The following is a 22599-nucleotide window of genomic DNA, read 5'->3' as shown; positions in this document are numbered from 1 at the left end:
CGCACCATCGCACCAAACAAATCAGGAGACATTATTGGCAAGGAAGCCAAATTCAAATTCCTTTTTAAAATAACTCAACTGTGAATCAGTAAGATAACCAACAAAAATGCTTCCCACAAAAGGTCCACAGTATTGGAGTTGGGAGTGTAGCTCAGTGGCAGAGCACCTGCCTGGCACATGCAATGCCCTGAGTTAGATCCCCAACATTGCCGCCGCCCCCCCCAAAAAAAGATTACAGTGTTTTTCTAAAATAAAAAGTTAGAAAGAGAGGAAAAAGTCAGTACCAAATGACCAAAATTTTTTATTTGACTAAATTCTGCGTCATGCATAAGCATGACAGTCTCCCCTGTTTATTAGACTTTGGCAATAAAAAAACCAAGCAGCCTTGTACAGGACAGTGAAAATGCCAAGGGTGTCTACAGTCTTACTGTAGGATAAATAGATATATATTTAAAAGGCCTCTCTCCCTTTGGCCGTATCAGCTCAGTCCAGATCATTAAATATAGACAAGTTTTTCAAAATCACTTCTTTACTTCTCCAAGGTCTTCAATGCTGTCATCATCCACCTATAATACACAAATATTTGTATTCCATGAGCTGTGAATTCAAATAAGGAAAAGGTGAAACAATTTGCTTTAAACAACTTATATCTATGGGTATATGTGTTCCATGAACTTACCTCTGGCCATTTTTCCTGAATGACATCAATTATGTCATCTGTAAAGTCCCCCTGAATGATGATTTCATCTTCCCCTGTTACTGAGGCACCGCAGGAGAATTTTTGAGCAAAAAATCTTTGTGCTTCTTTAAGATCAATTTCTGTTGGTTTAAAAGGGGAGGGGGGAGCAAGATTATAATTGAAATTGTGAATCAAAGATATTTTTCCATTTTGATATTTAATCTGCATTTTGAATTCATGAAACAGGTATTAAAGGATTTCATATTCCTTTCAGAATAGTAATTAAAATAGTCAGGGCTCTTAATTCAACATCCTTTTTCAAGGTCAAATAAAGGTGTAATACATAAAAACAGCATCATTCATAACTATCCCTAACTCATACAGTAAGACCAAAATGAATCCAGGAACACATTACTTCTAAGCATTACATACACACTTTTAAGTAGGAATGAAGTTCATTTGTTTAAGCTCCCTTACAAGAGAAAAATTTACAGTGGAGAAACAATCCTTAATATTTAAAATGCAATCCAGTGATTCTTTTTCAATTGTCTGTTGTTATTTGAAGAAACCTTGCCTTATACTTTCATCCCAAACTCAAGGTCTCCAGGAATTGAAGGGCTTTGAAACAGGGTGCTCTTCTATCCACCTTCATTCACCCCTACTGTCATTCCCAGAGGATGTGGGCCATTATACAACTCTCTGCCACAAAGTCACCCAGCCCTCCTCCTCGTGCTACATAAATGTACCTATACCGGAATTCCAGAAAGGAAAAGACTGTATTACTGTCCTCTAAAAACGTTTTTAAAGGGGCTGGGGTTGTGGCTCAGCGGTAGAGCACTCGCCTCGTACATGTAAGGCCTAGGTTCAATCCTCAGTGCCACATGAAAATAAATAAATAAAAGTAAAAAAAAAAAGTTTTAAATTCCTCCAAATTATGATTTTTAAGCTAATTAAAAATGTAAAACCGGGGGCTGGGGATGTGGCTCAAGCGGTAGCGCGCTCGCCTGGCATGCATGCGGCCCGGGTTCGATCCTCAGCACCACATACCAACAAAGATGTTGTGTCTGCCGAGAACTAAAAAATAAATATTAAAAATTCTTTCTCTCTCTCTCTCTCTCACTCTCTCTTTAACAAAAAAAAAAAAAAAAATGTAAAACCCAATTTTATACCTTCTTAGCAAATATAGACCAGTGAAGTTCTATGATATCAGATAAAAAGAAGGAGCAAGAGAAAATATACACAATTTAAACATATACTGTGATAAAAAATAAACTTAAGCCTGAACTCACCAAAAGTTGCAAGGCCACATACTCTTGTCACATATTTCTTCTTTGCTCTGGGAATTTTAGCTATAGTAACCTTTTGCGGTACAGTCTTCCTTTTCTGTTTTATTTGACCCCTTCCACCTGTATTTATTAAAAAGAGCTTGCATAAATTATTTTGTTTTTTTTAAAACATTATTACAGAATATTAAGCCTTTATTTTTTTTCTTTTTTGGGGGTACCAGTGATTGAATTCAGGGTGCTTAAACACTAAGTCACATCCCCAGCCCTTTTATGTTTTTTATGAGATAGGGTCTTACAAGTTGCAGAGGAGTCCAACCTTGATCCTTGTGTCTCAGCCTCTGAGGCTTTGGGATTACAGGTGTGCAATGCCATGCCTGGCAAATGTGTTCATTTTTTAAAGGTTTAAGTTCCTTTTTCTTTTTTTGAACCAGGGATTGAACCCGGGGTGCTGAATCACAGAGCCATATCCCTAGTCCCCTGCCCCTTTTTTTAGCTGTATATTTACACAATACTTTCATTTATTTATTTATTTCTCCCACATGATGCTGAGTATCAAACCCAATGCCTCACACATGCCAAGAAAGCACTCCACCACTAAGTCACAACCCAGATCCCCATTTTTATATTTTATTAGAGACAGGGTCTTGCTGAGTTGCTTATAACCTCGCTAAGTTGCTGAGCCTAGGTTTGAACTTGCGATCCTCCTGCCTCAGCCTCCTGAGTCACTGGGATTACAAGCCTGTGCCACTGTGCCCAGCTAAATTCCCTTTCTCTAAAAGAAAATCACACCAGGTGCAGTGGCTCATACCTGTAATCTCAGTTCAAGGTCAGCCTCTACAATTTAGTAAGACACTAGCTCAAAATAAAAATAAAAAGTGCTCAGTACCAGGGAGAAAAAAAATCTCATGTATGTATTCACTCAATAAACATTTATTACAGCATTTATTAAGTACCTACCATGTGCCAAGCACTAAACATAATCCCTACCATACATGTTAAATAAATTACAGTAACCTGGTATACACTATAATAGGATCCTTTAATAAGGCACTACCATCCACACTTGGCAGAGGAATGACTTAATCTGCTTCCAGAAGACAGAAAAGGTTTCCTAAAGTGACAATAGGTCTTGAGGAAAAAGGAAGCATTTAGGTGAAGGGAAAATGGCTGGAGAAGGAAAAAAAAAATTCTAAGATGGGCATGGTGGTCACACCCATAATTCAGTGACTTAGAGGCTGAAGCAGAAGGAGAGCAAGTTTCCAGCTAGCCTTAGAAATTAGAAAAACCCTGTCTTAAAAAAAAAAAAGTACGAAGAATATAGCTAGTAGTAAAGTACTCTTGTGTTCAATCCCCAGTACCAAAAAGAAAAAGAAAAAAAAAAAAAAAAGACATTCTAGGGAAAGGGAACAAGCAGAGATAAGAAAAGGCATTATATTTGGGAACTGCACTGGTCTTAACTGAAGGATGCTTATGGATATGTAGTAAATGAAGCCAAAAGAGCAAAAGATTATACACCATACATTAAGAGACTAGAACATTAAACTCTAGTGTTTGACTTTACATTGTGGAAGAAGAGAAGTCATTGAAAGACTACTGGAATGAAGGGTATGGTGGCTCACACCTATAATCCCAATTTCTTGGAAGGCTAAGTCAAGAGGACCACAAGTTTGAGGCCAGCCAGAGCAACTGAGACCCTGTCTCAAAAAATTTAAAAAAGGGCTGGGGATGTGACTCGGTAGTTAAAGCACCCCTGGGTCCAATCCCTGCTATCAGAAGAGAAAAAGAAAAAAAAAAAAAAAGACTGCTAGAATGATCCTACCAGATTTATGTTTTATCAAGCTTGTTCTAACTACTGTGTGGAGGATGAATCTTTGAAGAGATTGCTGCATTATCTCAGACAAAAAAATCAAAATATAAACCAAATATGACAATAATAATAGCCACTAGGAACAGGATAAAGAAAGAAAAATAACTACATTTAGAACTAATTAAAGAGGGCAAAGAGAGGATAAAATGGTTCCCAGGATTAAGGCTCAGATAAACCACACTGTCATTACTAAAATGGGAAAATAAAAAATGGATATGAGGTTTAGTTAAATTTGACCTGGAAGTGCTAAATCTAAAGTACTTCCAGGTCCTAAGATACACGCTGAGAATTATGAGTGTACAGTGCAGCAGACTAGGGAGAGAATCATCCAGAGAGAACATGCAGAATGAGAAGTTTAAAGGACCAGGGACAGAGTCCTGGGAGATATCTGCTTTTAAAAGACAGAGGGAAGAAGCCTCCACAGAATACTGAGCAGGAACAAAAGAGTAGAACTAAGAAAGAAGAAAGCCACGGAAACCAAGGAAGAGGCTGGAGGGTGGCTCGGTAGTAGAGCACTTGCCTAGCTAAGTGAGGCCTGGTTTCCATCCCCAGGACCTTAAAAAAAAAAAACCCACAACACCCCAGAACCACACTTTGAAATAGAATAGTGTTCAAATGCCCTTTTTACATAGTGATAGCAAGCAATTGGTGCTTTTATTAGAACAGTCTCCATGCCACCAAAGCCAAGTTAGGACAGACTGAAGAGTGGGTGACAGAACAGAAAGGAGGGTTATAAGTCTATACTCTTTTTTTTTTTTTTTCTGGGTACCAGAGATTGAACTCAGGAGCACTAGACCACTGAGCCACATCCCAGCCCTATTTTGTATTTTATTTAGAGACAGGGTCTCACTGAGTTGCTTAGCACCTTTCTAAGTTGCTGAGGCTGGCTTTGAACTCATGATTCTCCTGCCTCAGCCTCCCAAGCCTCTGGAGCACGCCACCTCGCCCAGGTAAGTCTCTTACTCTTAGTAAAGACACCTGGCTATGAAGACAAGGGCACTTGGCATTGAACTGAGGGGCACTTTACCACTGAGATACATCCCCAACCCTTTTTATTTTGAGGCAGGGTCTAAGTTTTGTAGGCCCTTGCTAATTTGCTGAGGCTGGCCGTGAATTTTCAATCCTTCTGCCTCAGCCTCCTAAGTCACTGGGATTATAAAAGAATGGTTTTTTCCTTTTGAATACAAAAATCCTGAAAATATTTATAAGCTAATTTAATTACAGGGACACATAATTAATAAAGAAGAAACAAGCAAGGATAGGATCCAGAACATGAGATATAAAACAAAGTTTTCAATTTAACTATCAGAAGTAATGAGAGGATAAATTCTTTTTTTTTTTTTAAGAGAGTGAGAGAGGAGAGAGAGAGAGAGAGAGAATTTTTTTTTTAAATATTTATTTTTTAGTTTTATTTTTTGGCAGACACGACATCTTTGTTTATATGTGGTGCTGAGGATCGAACCCGGGTAGCACGCATGCCAGGCGAGCGCGCTACCGCTTGAGCCACATCCCCAGCCCCGAGAGGATAAATTCTTAATGTCTATTTCCTCAGTCCACTTAAACAGAATACACAGGAATCTTCGCTGGATGACTGCATCTTACATGTACACATATACAGCATATATGCATATTATCTCCGGTCAAATTTACTAATAAAGTCCAAATCATATCACATTCAAGCATGACCCTGAGAATGTAATTTTGTGATCCTCTATGACACATATATGGAATTAAATTATAACTGGTAGATGTTTCTCACTTTGGGAACCCTAATTCCTTTTATGTTCTATCACAGGGAAGGTATGTTTATTCAAATCAAAACATGGATTTGGGTCTTACCTCTCTTTTGTTTTTTCTTCTCCTCTTCTTCTCCTACTGTTCCTTGACCTTCATTAATTCCAGCTTCTTGTTTGGGTGAGTTTTCTAGATATAAAATGAAATCCAAAAGCATTAATATCATTTCATACTGATAAAAAAAGAAATTACCTTTGAGTAACTTTCATATGCAAATAAGCGATTTTACCAACAATTGAGTATGACATTCCTAAAGCAAATGATTATGTGGCTTTATTTCTATACAAGCCTTAATTCTAAAGTCATTATGTTATGGTTTGGATAAGTGTACCCAGAGGCCCACGTGTTAAAGGTTTAGCCCCCATGGTGGTGCTATTAGGAAGTGGAGGAACTCCAACAAGGTGGGGCCTAGCAGTAAGTCCTCAGGTCTCTGGGGAAGTGCCTTTGAAGAAGATAGTGGGTCCCCATCCCCTTCCTCACTACCAGGCCATGAGGTAAGTAGTTCTGCTCTATCATAAACTTCCCCATGATATCAAGCCTCATCATAGACCCAAAGCAATAGGGCCCCCAATTGTAAAATGAAACCTCTAAAATTGAACCTGAATAAACCTTTTCCCTTCATAAGTTGATTTTTTCAGGCATTTGTTATAGTGATGGAAACCTGATTAACGGTAAGTAATGCTAATAGAAAAAGAAGTCTTGGAATTATGGAAATAACTGGAAAATCAAGCAGCACAGTGGGACATGGAGTAGGCCTGTTCCCAGCCCAGGCTTTCCCTTATTCTTGCCACTACCTTCATTTTTAACCATCTTTTTTTTTTTTTTTTTTTTTTGGTAGTTGTAGATGGACAGAATGCCTTTATTTTTTTACTTTCATGTGGTGCTAAGTATCAAACACAGTGCCTTACACATGCTAGGCAACTGCTCTCCCACTGAGCTACAGCCCCAGCCACAAAGCTCAATATTTTTGGTACTAGGGATTGAACTCAGGGCACTCAACCACTGAGTCATATACCTAGCCCTATTTTGGATTTTATTTAGAAATAGAATCTCACTGAGTTGCTTAGCGCCTCACTTTTGCTGAGGCTGATTTTGATTCTCCTGTCAAAGCCTTGCAAGCTTATAGGCATGTGTATACTCCTCTGAGCAACAAAACTCAATCTTCTGTTTACTGCTTTACCCTTGGAACTTAAAACAATGTGTAGCAGCATATAGTATGCTCAAATTAATGTGAACATTTGCCCTAAATCATTTAATTTTTTTCTATCAGTTGATACAGATCTATCCTGCTTCCGAATCGAAACAGTTTTAAACAGATTAATGAAATTCTGTAATATCCTATTAAAGAAGGACTTTCACATTTAATACCATATATACATCTGTTTCAGATATATAAGTTAGAGAAAAGAAAAAAATTTTCATACCTACAGTGAGTTTTGCAAACTCATTTGGAAAATTCTTCTCTAACCACTGCCTACATTTAGCAACATCAGGCATATATTCACAGTACTGGGAGGGAAAAATAAAAGAACAAATTGAGTCACAACAAAACATTTTTAAACAATCTATATATTTTAATTAAAAAGTATTGTCTATTGTTGCTATATAAACAATGATTAACTACTTTCACCAGACTTCTTATCCATAGGAAATCTGTATTCAAATAGGAAATGCCCCATAAGAAACTAGAAATAAGAAAGGATTAGGTACCACCTCACTGTAGCTATTTATTTTTTCTTCATCCAAACAATAAGTCCAATGAACAACAAGGGCAATGAACAAAAACTATCTTGCTTTGGGTACACAGGCGCCTCATTATTTTTCTGACTTACCCATAAAACCTGTCTCAGAAAGTCTTATAAGACTATGCCTTCATTGACCTGAGTCTTTTCTTCTTGACATTAAGATTTTTATATTGCTTTTTCTTTCTTCTCCTCAGACATGATAGTTTTGGCTTTAGGATTACTCTTGCTTTATCAGCTGACTATTCATGAGTTCCATGCAAAAATCCAAAATGCATATATAGGTAAGTGCAAAAAAAGTACACATAATAGCTGAGCACAGTGACACGCACCTGTAGTCCCAGCTACTCAGGAGGCTGAGGCAAGAGGATCAGTTGAGCCCAGGAGTTCAAGACCAGCCTGGGCAACACAGCAAGACCCCGTCTCAAAATAACAAAAAACAAAAACAAAAGAAAGAAAGAAAGAAAGAAAGAAAGAAAGAAAGAAAGAAAGAAAGGGAAAAAAAAAAAAAGAGTACACGTATAACTCAAGGTCTAAAGGAAAGAATTTATAAACAGGCATGATGGCACACACTCTGTAATCCCAGCTACTCAGAGGCTGAGGGCAGGAGAATCAAAAGTTTAATAAGAGCGACCCTGTCTCAAAAAATAAAAAGGGCTGGGGATGTGGTTCATTGGCTAGTGCTATAATGCTTGCATAACATGCACAAGGCCTTGGGTATAAACTTTCAGTTGCCCTTGCTCCCAAGAAAGTTATAAGACTTTAAGAGGGGGCTGGGGATGTGGCTCAAGCGGTAGCGCGCTCGCCTGGCATGCGTGCAGCCCGGGTTCGATCCTCAGCACCACATACAAACAAAGATGTTGTGTCCGCCGAGAACTAAAAAATAAATATTAAAAAATTCTCTCTCTCTCTCTCTCTCTTTAAAAAAAAAAAAAAAAAAAAAGACTTTAAGAGTATTCTACACCAAAGACCTATACAAAAGGTTGAAACTCATCTATCAAATGATAGGAAATAAAAAATAAGAAAGTTCTGTGTTAGCTCTAAATTCAAAAGTAACCTCAAATGCAGAAATTAAAAAAGAGAAAATAATTTTAAATGGACTTACCTCTGTTGGTAATGAACAGACTGGAGAAATGTAGAGAAAAATAAAATAAAATGTTAAATATATGAATACACACAGGACTCATCATTAATTTATATTTGACAAATGCTTCATTTCTAATTTTTCTGTACCATTTTCAAATGTTTTTTCAAGGCTACTTTTGCAGAAAAAGGCACATGATTATTTGAGATGACACTATCTTGATCTTTTGATCTAAGAAGATGTCAGTTCATGGAACATGGAGCCTCTAGTACATTAAAGCTCATCTGTTATGGGCTGGGGTTGTGGCTCAGTGGTAGAGTGCTCGCCTAGCATGCACAAGAACTGCGTTCGATCCTCAGCACCACGTAAATGTAAAATAAAGATATTGTGTCCACCTAAAACTTAAGAATAAATATTTAAAAAAAAAAAAAATAAAAAAAATAAAGCTCATCTGTTAGAATGTTTGTCTTCAGTTAAGCTGCGAGCTTCAGAAGGCCTGGCACAGAGCAGAAGCTTAAAGCACGTTTTATAAAAGAATCCAAACTGCTCTCTAAATCCCTGCTCAGACTTTAGCAGAGATGAAACCAGTCTAATTTGCACCCTTCTTTTTGGAAAGGAGGGGGTAGGGAAAAGGAGCAACAAGAAACACACATTTACTTTTATTTTTCTCTTTATTTATTTATTTTTTCTTTAGAGAGAGCGCGAGAGAGGGAGAGAATTTTAATATTTATTTTTTGGTTATCGGCAGACACAACATCTTTGTATGTGGTGCTGAGGATCGAAACCGGGCCGCACGCATGCCAGGCAAGCGCGATACCGCTTGAGCCACATCCCAGCCCTATTTTTCTCTTTAATTACGTACTCTATATAAGGATTTTTTACTCTTCTCTAAGTACTCCAAGTTTATACTAAATATCTGCCAGATGTACAGTTTTAATAAGTGATTTCTCCCCCTCCTTTGTCCTCAAACCTATTTAACTACTTTATCCTGTTGATTCCACTGCCATCAAAATCTCTCTCCTTAACCTCCTCTAATTTATGCTGCCTTTTTTTTTTTTTTAAAGATAAGGTCTCACTTAATTGCCCAAACTGGTCTGAACTCCTGAGCTCAAACATCCTGCCTCAGCCTCTGACCACCTGGAGCTACAGTTGTATACCACCACACCTGGCTCTGCTACTCATTTAAACCCTAATTAATTTTATCTAAAGTCTTATTGTAGTCTGGCAATAAGTTTTCCACCCCCAACTTTTATTCTGATGCTGAATTCATCTTCACATAAATTCTCTGCTCACAAACTTCCAATAACTTGCCATCATCTACAAATGAAGTCCCCCACAATCCGGCCACTCCTCTTCACAAATCCCACATTATAATCAAACCAGAGCACTTGCAACCTGCTCTATATTCTCCATCTTTTTTTCACCTCTCTTCTGTTGTTCCCTTGCCTGGTAGGGCTTATTCTTCTGCCCTCTGTGCCTGCCTGAATGCTCCCTTCCCTTCAAATTCCCACTCAATGAGTTACTTCTATGAAGTCTTCCTGATTCCACACAACTGGAAGACAGCTCTCCCTTCCTCACTGCCACTGTGGCTAATTGTCCCAAACCTTTTATTTCTTCTCTCTGCTGCCAATCTCACCTGTATCCTTCTTTCAATAGTCACCAACATCTACCTGGTATAAGTTATGTGTAGATGAAGGACAGGGCTCCTGCCAATTTACAATCCTTCCTGGAACTTTGTCCAGAACCATCAGAGGTATTCAGTAAATACTTTACAGTCTTTTAAAATTGTTGATTAATATGGACCTATTAAAAATGCAAGCTATAGGCTCAGAGGTAGAGTTCTCACCTAGCATGCATGAGACACTGGGTTCAATCCTCAACACCACATAAAGTAAAATAAAGACATTGTGTCCACCTATAACTAAAAAGTAAATATTTTAAAAAAATGCAACCTGCAAGAAGGGCCTACTGGTGACGCATGCCTGTAACTCCCAGCAGCTCAGGAGGCTGAGGCAAGAGGATCATGAGTTCAAAGCCAGCCTCAGCAACTTAGTGAGGCCCTAAGCAACTCAGCGAAACCCTGTCTCAAAATATTAAGAAGGGCTGGGGACGTGGCTCAGTGGTTAAGTGCCTCTGGGTTCAGTCCTCAGTAACCCCCCCCAAAAATGCAAGCTACATCTTTTAGCTTATTTGTTTTAGACAGGGTCCCCCTAAACTGATGAGGCTGGCCTCAAACTTATGATTCTCTTGCCTCAGACTCCTGGAGTTTCTGGGATTACAGACATGCACCACCATGCCTGGCAATGCCACCATTTTTTATAAAGTGATAATGTTGGAATCTAGAAGTATAGCCTACACTTTGTCTCCAATACTTCTGGACAGTATTCATTAGGTACAAATGCACCTTTCAATAGCTTCCACCTGGTAGTCCTAGTTTATTGACTCCTAGTTTATTGAGGTCACTGGAAAACAGATCTTATCCTTGAATCACAGAGGCTTTCAAATTTAAAATGTCGTTACATGGGTAACCACCATGTAAGAATATGACAGGAACCTAAATTCTCTACATCCTGTTAAAATAAATGTACCTGTTTTTCTTACATCTTTAGTTATGCTTCATAACTACAGAAAAATGAAACACAGTCTCCAGAAGCTGACATCTTCACTGAGGTAAACCTCTAGCAAATGAACAATCTCTCTATGTGGCGAAATCCACACAGCTCACCTTAGTCACAGAAATGATCCTCTGACTTTTTTTTTTTAAGTTATAGATGGACACAGTATCTTTATTTTATTTATTTATTTTTATGTGGTGCTAAGGAATCTAACCCAGTGCCTCATACATGCTAGGCAAGCACTCTGCCACTGAGCCACAATCCTAGGCCCCTGACTTCTTTTCTTAGAAAAGCTCACACACTCTCCACCTTCTCTGTGGCATATAGTTCCTGATTTTTCTTTTAATTCTCTGCTGTCAATTTTGATATTCTGGATTCTTCCATTGGGAGAAATTAAAATTCATATTAGAATAATGAACCAAATATCCACCTCTAAACCTAATCAACTTCACCACTTTCAGGATTTTTCTATTTTTCAATTCAGTTTAGAAATAGGGAATTCATCAGTGAATCTGCAACCTACCCAGCCCTGGTTTTTTTGTTTGTTTTGTTTTTGGTGGGTGGTAGGAGGTGCTAGGGACTAAATCCAGGGGGACTTTATCACTGAAACACATCTCCAGGCCTTTTTATTTTGAGATAGGGTCTTGCTAACTTGCCAAGACTCTAAATTACCAGTATTGGCCCCAAACTTGTGACCCTTCTGCCTCAACCTCCCCTGTCACTAGGATTACAGGCATGAGCCACCGTGCCTGGCTCTTTTCCCCTTCTCACTATTAAACATTTCATCTTTTCTTTTTTGTTTTCTTTTTTTTTTTCAGTGTTGGGGATCAAGCCCAGGGCCTCAAGCATTCCAGGCAAGAGCTAGCTCTACTACAGTGCTACATTCCCAGCCCTCATCTTTTCTTTAATTAATCCTCTTTCATTTTATATTGTTTCCACTATAATCATGATGCTCATTTACCTCACGCCTACATTTCTGAAACTGGCCTTTCAACCTGTGGATTCTCCCTCATCCACATAATGTAGCATATTAACCTTCTCATCAATTTATTTTCCTGCTCAAGAAATCATCAGTTCCCCATAAATGATGGAGACTATAGTAACTCAACTTATCTGACTTTGAGCAATAATAACATTTACTGAGAACTCACCAAGTGCCAAATATATAAAAAATAATACATTGTTATGCAATAATATTTTTTATGTATTATTTTAGTTGTAGGTGGACACATTACATTTATTTATTTGTTTGTTTGTTTGTTTATTTATTTTTAAACTTTTTCTTTTTTTCCCCCCGGTGGACACAACAACTTTATTTTTTTATTTTTATGTGGTGCTGAGGATGGAACCCAGCGCCCCGCGCATGCCAGGTGAGCGCGTTACCGCTTGCGCCACATCCCCAGCCCTATTTATTTATTTTTAATGTGGTGCTGAGGATCTAACCCAGTGCCTCGAATGTGCTAGGCACTGAGTCACAACTCCAGCCCAATGCAACGTATTTTTTTTTTTTAGTTTTTTGTAGTTATAGATGGACAGAATGCCTTTATTTGTTTATGTTTATGTGGTGCTAAGGATAGAACCCAATGCCTCACACATACTAGGCAAGCGCTCTGCCACTGAGCTACAACTCCAGCCCACAATGTATTTTTTAATTCTTCCCTTCCAACAGCTCTCTGAAAGAGGCTCTGCTGCTACCTCCATTTTATGAATGAAGGAACTGGCCAAGGTCACAGTCAGAAATAAAACTGCACCAGGATGTAAACTCAGATAGGGGCTGGGAATGTAGCTCAAGGCAGAGAGTAGTTGCCTAGCATGCAAGACTTGGGCTCAGGCTGGTGTTGTGGCTCAGTGGTAGAGCACTCACCTAGGTCATGTGAGGCCCTGGGTTCGATCCTTAGCACCACTTAAAAAAAAATGGGTAAAATAAAGGTATTGTGTCCAACTACAACTAAAAAAAGGGCGGGGGGGGGGGGCAGAAAGAAAGAAACATAGTCTCCAGAGGCTGACATCCTCACTGAGGTAAACCTCTAGCAAATGAACAAAAGAAAGAAAGAAACAAACAAACATAGTCTCCAGAGGCTGACATCTTCACTGAGGGGAAGGAAGGAAGGAAGGAAGGAAGGAACCCATCCAACCTAGCCTGGTTTCCTACTTTAATCCAAATCATTATTCTGCTCCAATCAGCTCTTTCACCTCCCTCTCCCCTGAATATACCATACTAATTTTATCCCATTTTGGCTGGGGTTGTGGCTCAGTGGTGGAGTACTTGCCTAGCACATGTGAGGCCCTGGGTTCCATCTTCAGTACCACATTGAAAAAAAAAAAAAAAATAGCCAGGCATGGTAGCACATGCCTGTTATCCCAGCAGCTTGGAAGCTGGGGTAGAAGGACCTCGGGTTCAAAGCCAGACTCAGCAAGGGTAAGGCACTAAGCAACCCAGTGAGACCATGTCTCTAAATAAAATAAAAATAGGGATGGGGATGTGACTCAGTGATTGAGTGCCCTTGAATTCAATCTCTGGTACCCAAAAACAAAAAATGAAGAAATAAAATAAAGGTATTGTATCCATCTGCAACTAAAAAAAATTATTATGGGTTTTTTTTTTTTTTTTTACTTTTTTACCACTTTTGTTTTTTTGCAGTACTAGGGATTGAACCCAGAGCTTATATACATGCTAGGCAAGTACTCTACCACTGAACTACATGCCCAGCCCACCATCATACTGTACTTAAGAATACCTTCACCTTTCCATATAAGTTCTACTTATCAGCTAAGGTTTAATACAAATCCTAGTTCCTTAAAAACTTCCCTACTTGTCTCTGAACAAGATCCCTCCCTCTCCTAAACTCCTAATTCATATTTTTTACAAGTCAATACCATTTAATTCAGCATTTAATATTCCCTAAGTACTTCTCACAACCATACATAAACCCTTTTCCTCATTCTAATATTGTATTGCAATATCAACACAAAGTAGAGAGAGAAATGAAAATAAACCTTTGTCCAAAATGTTAGGGAGTTTCAACAATACAAATTATCAGTGGGGAAGACTGAATATTTAGTGTAGTTCTTCAAAAGACACCTTAGAAGTGACATAAGCAATTTAATAGTATGGGTTTCATATCCTATATATCAATGAATTCTAATTTTTTAATCTTATAATTATCTTCTCAATCTAATCAGTATCTTTTTTCTTTCTTAGGTCTAAAATAATAGTGCATTTTATAAAGCTTTAGGTTTGATTAACTACGAAGCAAAGAACATTTCTTTTGTTTTGTTTTGGCACTGGGGATTGAACAACTGAGCCACATCTTCAGCCTTTTATATTTTTGAGACAGAGTTGCCCAAGCTTGTCTCAAACTTTTGACCCTTCTGCCTCAGCCTCTTAAGTAGCTGGGATTACAGATGTGTGCCACCTCAGCCTCCTGAGTAGCTGGGATTATTGATGTGTACCACCACACTCGGTTACAACAATTTTTAACTACATCTGACAAATAAGGATAAAGAAAATACTGAACTAGTATACTTTTCTAATACTAATAATCATCAGCAGCATTAGTAAACTAAGATCTTGTACTACTGGTTGTGGTAAAAGGTGCTTTATATGAATCATCTGACTTAAAATGTAGTCTTCCTCCTCATTTTATAGATCTTAGAAACAGAGCTCTAAAACTTACAGAAATCAATTCATTTGCTCAGGGACACATACCTGGTAAGTGCTAGAATCAGAATGTAAACCCTAATTCATGACTCTGAAGGCAAAAAATATAAATACATGAGAAAAATATCATAACAAAACTCAATCAGCCCTACAAAAAGTTCCCCAGCCTAGTACCTCTTGCTGAGGTACTCTACGTTAATTTTATTATGAAAGCCATTTAATGACTCAAATGACATCACTTCTCCTTCCACAGTACTTAAATTCTGAATGAGGTCTGGATTACTCTCACAGAATGTAAAGTCCATGAGAACAAGGAACCTTTCTAATTTATTCATTACTCAGTCCCCAACACCTAAAACATTACAAAGCACCTAGTGAGTCCTCAAGAATATTTTCTAAAAAACAGTGTTTACTCCTTCCCTTTCTGTTTTTTCTTTTTTCTTCCTTTCCTCCCCCCCACAGGGCCAGGGTGTCAGGGTAACCTGGGATTAAACCCAAAGGCACTCAACCATTCCCAGTCTGTTTTTATTTTGTATTTGGGGACAGAGTCTCGCTAATTTGTGTAGGTCCTCACTAAATTGCTAAGATTGGCTTTGAACTTGAGATCCTCCTGTCTCAGCCTCCCAAACTGCTGGGATTACAAGTGTTTGCCACAACACCTGGCCTCTTTACTGTTCCGTATCCTGAAATTTTTCTTAAATTTCCTATGACACTAATAAAATAGAGCATTTACAATTCAAAATATTTCTATCTGGAGAATATTCAAAGGGGAAATCTAATGCATACATTATTATTCAAAGCAAGAAGACTTTCACTAATTATCCTATTGTCTATCATTCCATTTAGCCTCCTCTAGTCCTTAACTGACACCTCCCTATACTATAAGATATACTAATTCAAAGATGCTCAGTTCACACACATGCATCAACTTTTCCTTGCATAGCTGTTCACTTCATCTATGATGCCCTTCCTGACTTCCTCTGCCATTCTTCACCATCCTTTAAGACTTGGTATGTTCCAAATGGTCTCCTTTAATAGCCAGAATAGCAACTAGCATAAAACATCAGGCTGAAATAACCTATTTGCATATTTCTATTCCAACTGACTGTAAGCTTCCCCAGGTCAAGTAACAAGTCACAAACCACTCGGATAAAGATATCTGTTAACCTAGGCCCCCTCCTCACCAGGCCCCCTTCTCAATTCAGGATTCATTAAATGACAAAGACAGCACATAAAAACTTAACAAGTTCAAATATGAAACTACCAAGGAATAAAAATACAGCAAGTAAAACCCATTTTCTGCATTCCAACACTTGCCTCCACAGTAAAGGACTCGAAGTGGATAATCAGCATCTAACTTGGTACTATTCCTTGGATCTCCTTTGCCATCAGCCCCACTGGATTCAGAAATGTCAGTAGCCATTTCACAAACCTGTAAGCAAGAAAATAACACATTATTTTGAACCAAGACCCCAGAGAAACAGTATGGGAACGCCTCCTCTTCCTCCTCCATGTCCCCTCATTCCAAAGCTGTTTCAGTGCTGTTAAGTGAGGGATACAAGCTGCATTATTCATAAAATATAAGCAATTTCAGGCTCATTCACACTGTCCACAGGTCTATAGTGAAGTACGTAGCGAATGGACCATGAAAGATGGGGAAGAGGGGACGCTAGAGAAAAAGAAGCAATTGAGGGGGTAAGAATGGGGTGTATGACCTCAATAGAGACCGAGCAAAAGGTCTGAGGGGGACCTGGGAGGGATGCAAACTGCAGTCAGAATTAGACTACAAAGCAGTTGAATGGAGAGAGGCTGGAAAAACGAAGGAAGAGGAGGTGGGTCACCAGGTGTCCAAAGGCAGGTTGTGGGAGCAGCGAGATGCCAAGGGAGAAGCGATCAGGAACGGAGATGGGAGGGGGCGGGATGGCCAGAGCCTGAGGAGAGTGCGGAAAATGGGAGAAGAACAAGGAAGGGGCAGCCTGCAAAAGGGCTGAGGGCGCAAGGGCGAGCAGGTCTCAGGCGAACCGGCGATCTTGGGGACAGCAGAAGAACCCATGTGGGCGGGGGTGGAGACGCACGGCCCGGCCCGGCCCCCTTCCTCCAGGTAGCACCTCAGCTTCCCCCATGCTCACTACCAGCGCTGGGAAGCCGAAGAAGTGGAGGGGTCGTTACCCAGGAGGTCGCACAGCGCTCGCCGCCGCCGCTCCCGCAGCTCCCGCCGGCTGAAGCGACACATGCAACTCCTCTTTCCTAGCCGGGGCCTCCAGAGAGCCCGTCTACCAGACGCGCTCCCGCGAGACAATAAGCCTTTATCGCGAGACTCAAGGCCGCGGCTGAGCAGATGTCGCGAGAAGCCTAAATGGGGGTGGAGTGAAAGAGGGGCGCGGGCGCATGCGCCTTCCGTCCCGGGGTGGGGCCACAAGGCCGAGCCGCGGAGGGCCAGTAGGCGGTGCTCGCTACCCGTCGGAGAGGAGGGATCGTCTGAGGTTCGCGAGCTGAACGGGCGCGGACTGGACGAGCAGACACGCGCGCCTGAGTCAGAAATGACTCGCTGTCAATAAGCCTGGGCAAGCATTGCCCCCGTGTCTGGGGTACATCCTAGAGTCCTGACTAACCTCCAGCTATTGAATCAGTCACTCCTCTGCGGGGAGTCTGCAGCTGGCTAAGGCGTTTGGTTTCGTCTCAACACAAAACCCTAAATTGGAAGAATTGTTCTTGGAAAAAAAAAACAATATCCTTCTGTTTAAATGTTGTCATCTCTTACTACCTAACCACGCCATTTTCCTCACTGTCCAGTGTTTACTATCCTTATAGGTGTTCTAAATTGGAATTGCTCTGTCCATCCCAGCCTTTCTCTCCGAAGGCTGAATCCTGCTAGACACAAGCAAGTATCTAAGCTTTTCTTCCATTGGTTTTATTTTGGGAAAATGCCCTTATGTGCATAATCAGCGTGAGTTCCATTCGTGAAATCCCATTCAGAGCTTTCAGAGGCTTGAGGGTTAGGGGATAAGAATAAGAAGTGATTTATAGGTGGGGAAGGGGTTCTTTTCTATTTTGCTTCATCCTCCACACCCACCCACCTCGTTCCCCTCTTTCATTCACAGTCGCTTCTGCCACCCCTTGAAAGTTCTCTTTACAACTTACTTTTCATGTGAACTTAAACATCCGGAACAATCTTTCCACCAGAGATTCATCCAGCATGGCCTCCGTCCTGCTAATATTTTTTTAAAATTTTTTTTTAGTTGTCAATGGACCTTTATTTTATTTATTTATATGTAGTGCTGAGAATCGAACCCAGTGCCTCACACATGCTAGGCAAGCACTCTGCCACTGAGCCCCAGCCCCAGCTCCTTCTAATTTTTTTTTAAGTTCCATCACAAGAGAATTGATCTAAATTAAGCTAGTGAAAGAAGAAAATGTCTCATGCCCACCAAAACATGTTTAATTCCAACAATTGTAGTTCCCTCTATTGACATCCACCTCCCACTGTATATACATATATATTTGGAGATACAGAGTGTAGGTGGATTCATGCCACAGTTTTTTTTTCTAGGTTCCTACTAGGCACCAAGCACTATGCTAGGCACTGTGGATATTTATATGAACAGAAGAGATAAAATCACTCCATAGGGTCTGGGTTGTGGCTCAGTGATAGAAAGCTTGCCAAGCATGTGTGAGGCTCTGGGTTTGATTCTCAGCACCACATATAAATAAATAAAAGTCCATTGACAACTAAAACAAAATTCTTTTTTACTTACTCAGTAAATTTAATGGCCTCAGACATGTTAGCTGATTTAATCCTTACAAAAACCCTGTGAAGTAGTAGATATTCTTTTATTTATTTATTTATTTTAGTTGTGGTTAGACACAGTATCTTTTATTTATGTTTATGTGGTGCTGAGATTGAACCCAGTATCTCAACACATGCGAGGAGGGCACTCTACCATTGAGCTACAGCCCCAGCCTTGAAGTAGATATTCTTGTCTCTAACTTCCAAATGCTGAAATGAAAGCTTGAAGGTGGAAATATAAATTAAATTCACCTACACTTAAGATCACACAGCAGGGCGCTTAAGATCACACAACAGGGAGCTTAAGATCACACAGCAGGGCTGGGGTGTAGCTCTGTGGTAGAGAACTTGCCTAGTATGTGCAAGACCCCTAGTTTCAATCCCCAGTAGCACAAAAAGATAAAAATCACACGCAAATAGTATGTTATTGATTTTTTTAAATATTTACTTTGTAGTTTTCAGTGGACACAACATCTTTATTTTATTTTTAATGTGGTGCTGAACCCAGCACTCCTCGCATGCCAGGCCAGCATGTTACCGCTTGAGCCACATCCCCAGCCCCTGATATTGATCTTAAGATACACATTTTTTCACATTTCATGATTTTTTTGATCATCACTTTATTTTTTATTCAAAATAAAATTGTGTAAGGTACATAGAAACAAAATTGTGCATACTATCTGGGTAGCATGTGACATTTCAATATATATAGCATTGTGTGATGTGTAAATCAGGTTAAACATATCTACCTCTGGGGCTGGGGATGTGGCTCAAGCGGTAGCGCGCTCGCCTGGCATGCGTGGGGCCCGGGTTCAATCCTCAGCACCACATACAAACAAAGATGTTGTGTCCGCTGAGAACTAAAATAAATAAATAAATAAATTCTCTCTCTCTCTCTCTCTCTCTCTCTCTCTCTCTCTCTCTCTCTCTCTCCCCCCCTCCTCTCTCTTTAAAAAAAAAAAAACATATCTACCTCAAACATTTATCATTTCTTTGTAGTGATGACATTCAAAATCCTTTCTTCTAGCTTGTGGAAATACAGCACATCATTGTTATCTGTAGTTACCCTACTGAGACTACTGTGCAATAGCATACCAGAATGTCTTACTCCTGTTACTTAGTACCCATTAATCAACCTTTCCCATCGCCCCCATTTCAACATTTCAAGATGCATTACAATGCAGTCTTTTTGTGTATGTGGGGTGGGGGGCTGCTGTTGGAGATCAAACCCAGGGCCTCACACATGTGAGGCAAGTGCTCTACCACTGAACTACATCCTCAACCCTGCAATGCAGTCTTCTTTCTTTCTTTCTTTCTTTCTTTCTTTCTTTCTTTCTTTCTTTCTTTTAGTTGTAAATGTACACAATTCATTCATTTCTTTCTTTGTGCTGAAAATTGAACTCAGTGCCTCACAAGTGCTAGGCAAGCGCTCTACCACTGAGCCACCACCCCAGTCCTGCAATGCAGTATTAATTAGCATTGTGCCAGTTTAGTTGGCAGAGTTTTTCTTTCATACTGGTACATAATATAATGGTGCATGCTCCAATCAAGGGCATCTTAGATGTGATGAAATTTGAAGAGGTGACCAGTCCTGCATAACAGACCCATATCTTTAGTTTCATTCCTCACCCTTTTCCTGCTCTACTTTGTACAGAATCAGGTGCTGACCCTGTAGGCTACTCTCCCAGACCTCCTTCTTTCTTAGCATCTGGCCAGGTTCAGTCACTAGGAAACTGTAATGGGAGCCAGTCCCCTTCCCACCCATCCTACCCACCCCCTTGAATAGTATCTCCATTCTCTCTTTGCATCCTTAGGGAATTAGCCTCTGGGTTTTTGCATAGCACTCTCTCTGGATCTAGTCTCTAGCCTATGGGTGATGATGGAAATCTCTACCTCAGCACTGTGTTATTTTATAATTTTATAAGTTGTAGAATACTGGTAGTAATTGCACTGGCTCTTGTCCATAGAAATGCAAATGAATTGCATCTGAAAGAGCTGCAATTACAACTCTGATGCCACCAACTAGTTTTCCATCTATGTGGAAATTCATTTCAGCATTCCTGGTTGCTTATGAATATATATGTATTTTTAAGTAAAATTGCCTATGCATATATGTTTTTTTTTAATTCTTTAATTTTTTTCAGGATATATTGTCTTTCGGCTCTCTTTTTAAAATTTTGTTGTTGTTGTAGACAGACACAATACCTTTATTTATTTACTTATTTTTATATTTTTTTAGTTATAGATGGACACAATACCTTTATTTTACTTATTTATGTGGTGCTGAGGATTGAACCCAGTGCCTCACAAATTTGCTAGGCAAATGCTGTACCACAGCCCCTCCTTCAAATGCTCTATCACAGCCACAGCTCCCAATGACTTTATTTTTGATTATTTATTTTTATGTGGTGCTGAGGATTGAGCCCAGCGCTTCATATGTGCTATGCAAGCACTCTACCACTGAGCCACAACTCCAGCCCTTAGAATTGGTTTTAACATTCTACTGATTCCCTTACTGATTAAGGTGTGAAATAAAACCTTTGGCATGTGTTTATTATTATAATTGGATAAGAGCTATGTTTTTATCCTTTTAAAAATGTATCATTTAACACTTCCCAAATAAAAAGGTGAAAAAGCCTTGACCTTTCTCTCTTGCTTTCTGACTGGACTGTGACCACGAGGCAGAAGGTACAACAGCCATCTTGCAACCAGGAGAGACGGATCTGAGATGGGATCATATGCTAGGATCATGGACTAGACACCTATAACATAGCCGGGATTCCTGTAGCATTGTATCAGCTCCTGATTTTTTTTCTCTCCTGGGCTTCCAGTTGTGAAACATGAATACCCCCCACCACACACACACACACACACACACAGGTGTTTAAAGCAATGCTTTTGTACTACCAAAGACATTTGAAATTGATATAATCAAGAAGCCAGATATTTCCTTTGCCACGTGAGGGGATGTCGCGAGCAGCTCCCGAAGCTGGAGCGGGCCTTGGTCTCGGACGTCAACCGCAGGCGGGTCCCCGGCCGTGTCCTACCCGGACCAGAATCCCCGGCGACATGAACACACCACACCGACTCACGGAGATGTCTTTCCAATGCTTCGTTTATTCTCACAGCAGTCCTCACACAGCAGCAGCGGAGCAGAGACCGGACGGACCAATCAGGCGGCTGGTGTCAGTGCCTGACCTGAGAGGTGCTGCCTGTCCTCCGTGCCTTATATTTATACTAAGCCTAACTTGTTTACATCTTATTGGGGTTTTTCCCTTACGTCATTTGTTTTTCACTACCTTATCCATACCTAACACACTTCGCACTCATCACTATCTTATCTATACCTAACACACTGCACACTTGTAGCACAACATCAAAACATGTTTACCTAAAGTTAATATTATCTATACCTAACATGCTGCACACTTGTAGCACAACATCAAAACATGTTTACCTAAAGTTAATATTCACTCCATACAATACCTAATACTTATTTAACTACTATTCACTCCATACAGGGGAATAGCCTAAAGCAGGAGACAAAATGACACCCAGTTAAAGAGGATGGGGAAGTGATGTTGCAAGACTGGTCATTCAGATGAAGCGTGGAGAAAGGGGTGGTTTTGACATTTACCTTCTCAGAAGTCTTCTGCTGATGAGAAGGAAAACCTTCGCCTTGGGACCCGCGAGTTAGAAACGGCTTTTTGGGCTGGGGATGTGGCTCAAGAGGTAGCGCGCTCGCCTCGCATGCGTGAGGCCGGGGTTCGATCCTCAGCACCACATACCAACAAAGATGTTGTGTCCGCCGAGAACTAAAAAATAAATATTAAAAATTCTCTCTCTCTCTTTAAAAAAAAAAAAAAAAAAAAAAAGATAGAGAACACTTGACCCCTGATTGCAGCCTCCTCCGAAATCAGCTCAATTCCTGGACCTTTGAGCTAAGAAAGTTAACAAATTCTCATTGTTGTTGAAGCTAATTTGAACTGAGGTTTCTTTTATTCACAAATTGGTCCGGATAAACATACTAGGGCACATCCAAAGCAAACCAGCCCTCACTAAGGCTTACTGAGACCCATTCTAG

At 40.0% G+C, this 22599-nt stretch overlaps 1 protein-coding gene across 2 annotated transcripts; it reads right to left on the bottom strand.

Annotated features, from left to right (window-relative positions):
* Positions 1–276: 276 nt before the first annotated feature.
* DENR (density regulated re-initiation and release factor) lies at positions 277–17025 on the bottom strand. 2 transcript variants are annotated; one of them, XM_081285233.1, is made up of 8 exons: positions 16898–17025; positions 16046–16160; positions 8474–8493; positions 7051–7135; positions 5672–5755; positions 1969–2085; positions 680–819; positions 277–566 (listed from the first exon to the last, which is right to left on the bottom strand). In XM_081285233.1, the coding sequence occupies exons 2-8, from the start codon at positions 16149–16151 to the stop codon at positions 522–524; spliced, it is 597 nt and encodes a 198-aa protein (XP_081141359.1). In that variant the 5' UTR covers positions 16152–16160; positions 16898–17025; the 3' UTR covers positions 277–521. The 2 variants fall into 2 exon arrangements, with proteins under 2 accessions (XP_081141359.1, XP_081141360.1); XM_081285234.1 differs by lacking the exons at positions 16046–16160; positions 16898–17025 and adding an exon at positions 7701–7791.
* Between the last annotated feature and the right edge of the window lie 5574 nt (positions 17026–22599).

The sequence above is a fragment of the Spermophilus citellus genome (assembly GCF_964194105.1).
Source record: "Spermophilus citellus genome assembly, chromosome: 3".
NCBI classification, from domain to species: Eukaryota; Metazoa; Chordata; class Mammalia; order Rodentia; family Sciuridae; genus Spermophilus; species Spermophilus citellus.
Note: the sequence above shows the minus strand (reverse complement) of the source record. Positions and strands in the feature narration are given on the sequence as shown.

Coding starts and splice junctions, on each gene's coding strand:
- DENR (XM_081285233.1), bottom strand. CDS start 16,151: ATGGCTACTGACATTTCTGAATCCAGTGGGGCTGATGGCAAAGGAGAT. Junction 7,136..8,473: donor TCTGTTCATTACCAACAGAG/GTAAGTCCATTT, acceptor TTTCCCTCCCAG/TACTGTGAATATATGCCTGA. Junction 567..679: donor TTCAGGAAAAATGGCCAGAG/GTAAGTTCATGG, acceptor TGTGTATTATAG/GTGGATGATGACAGCATTGA.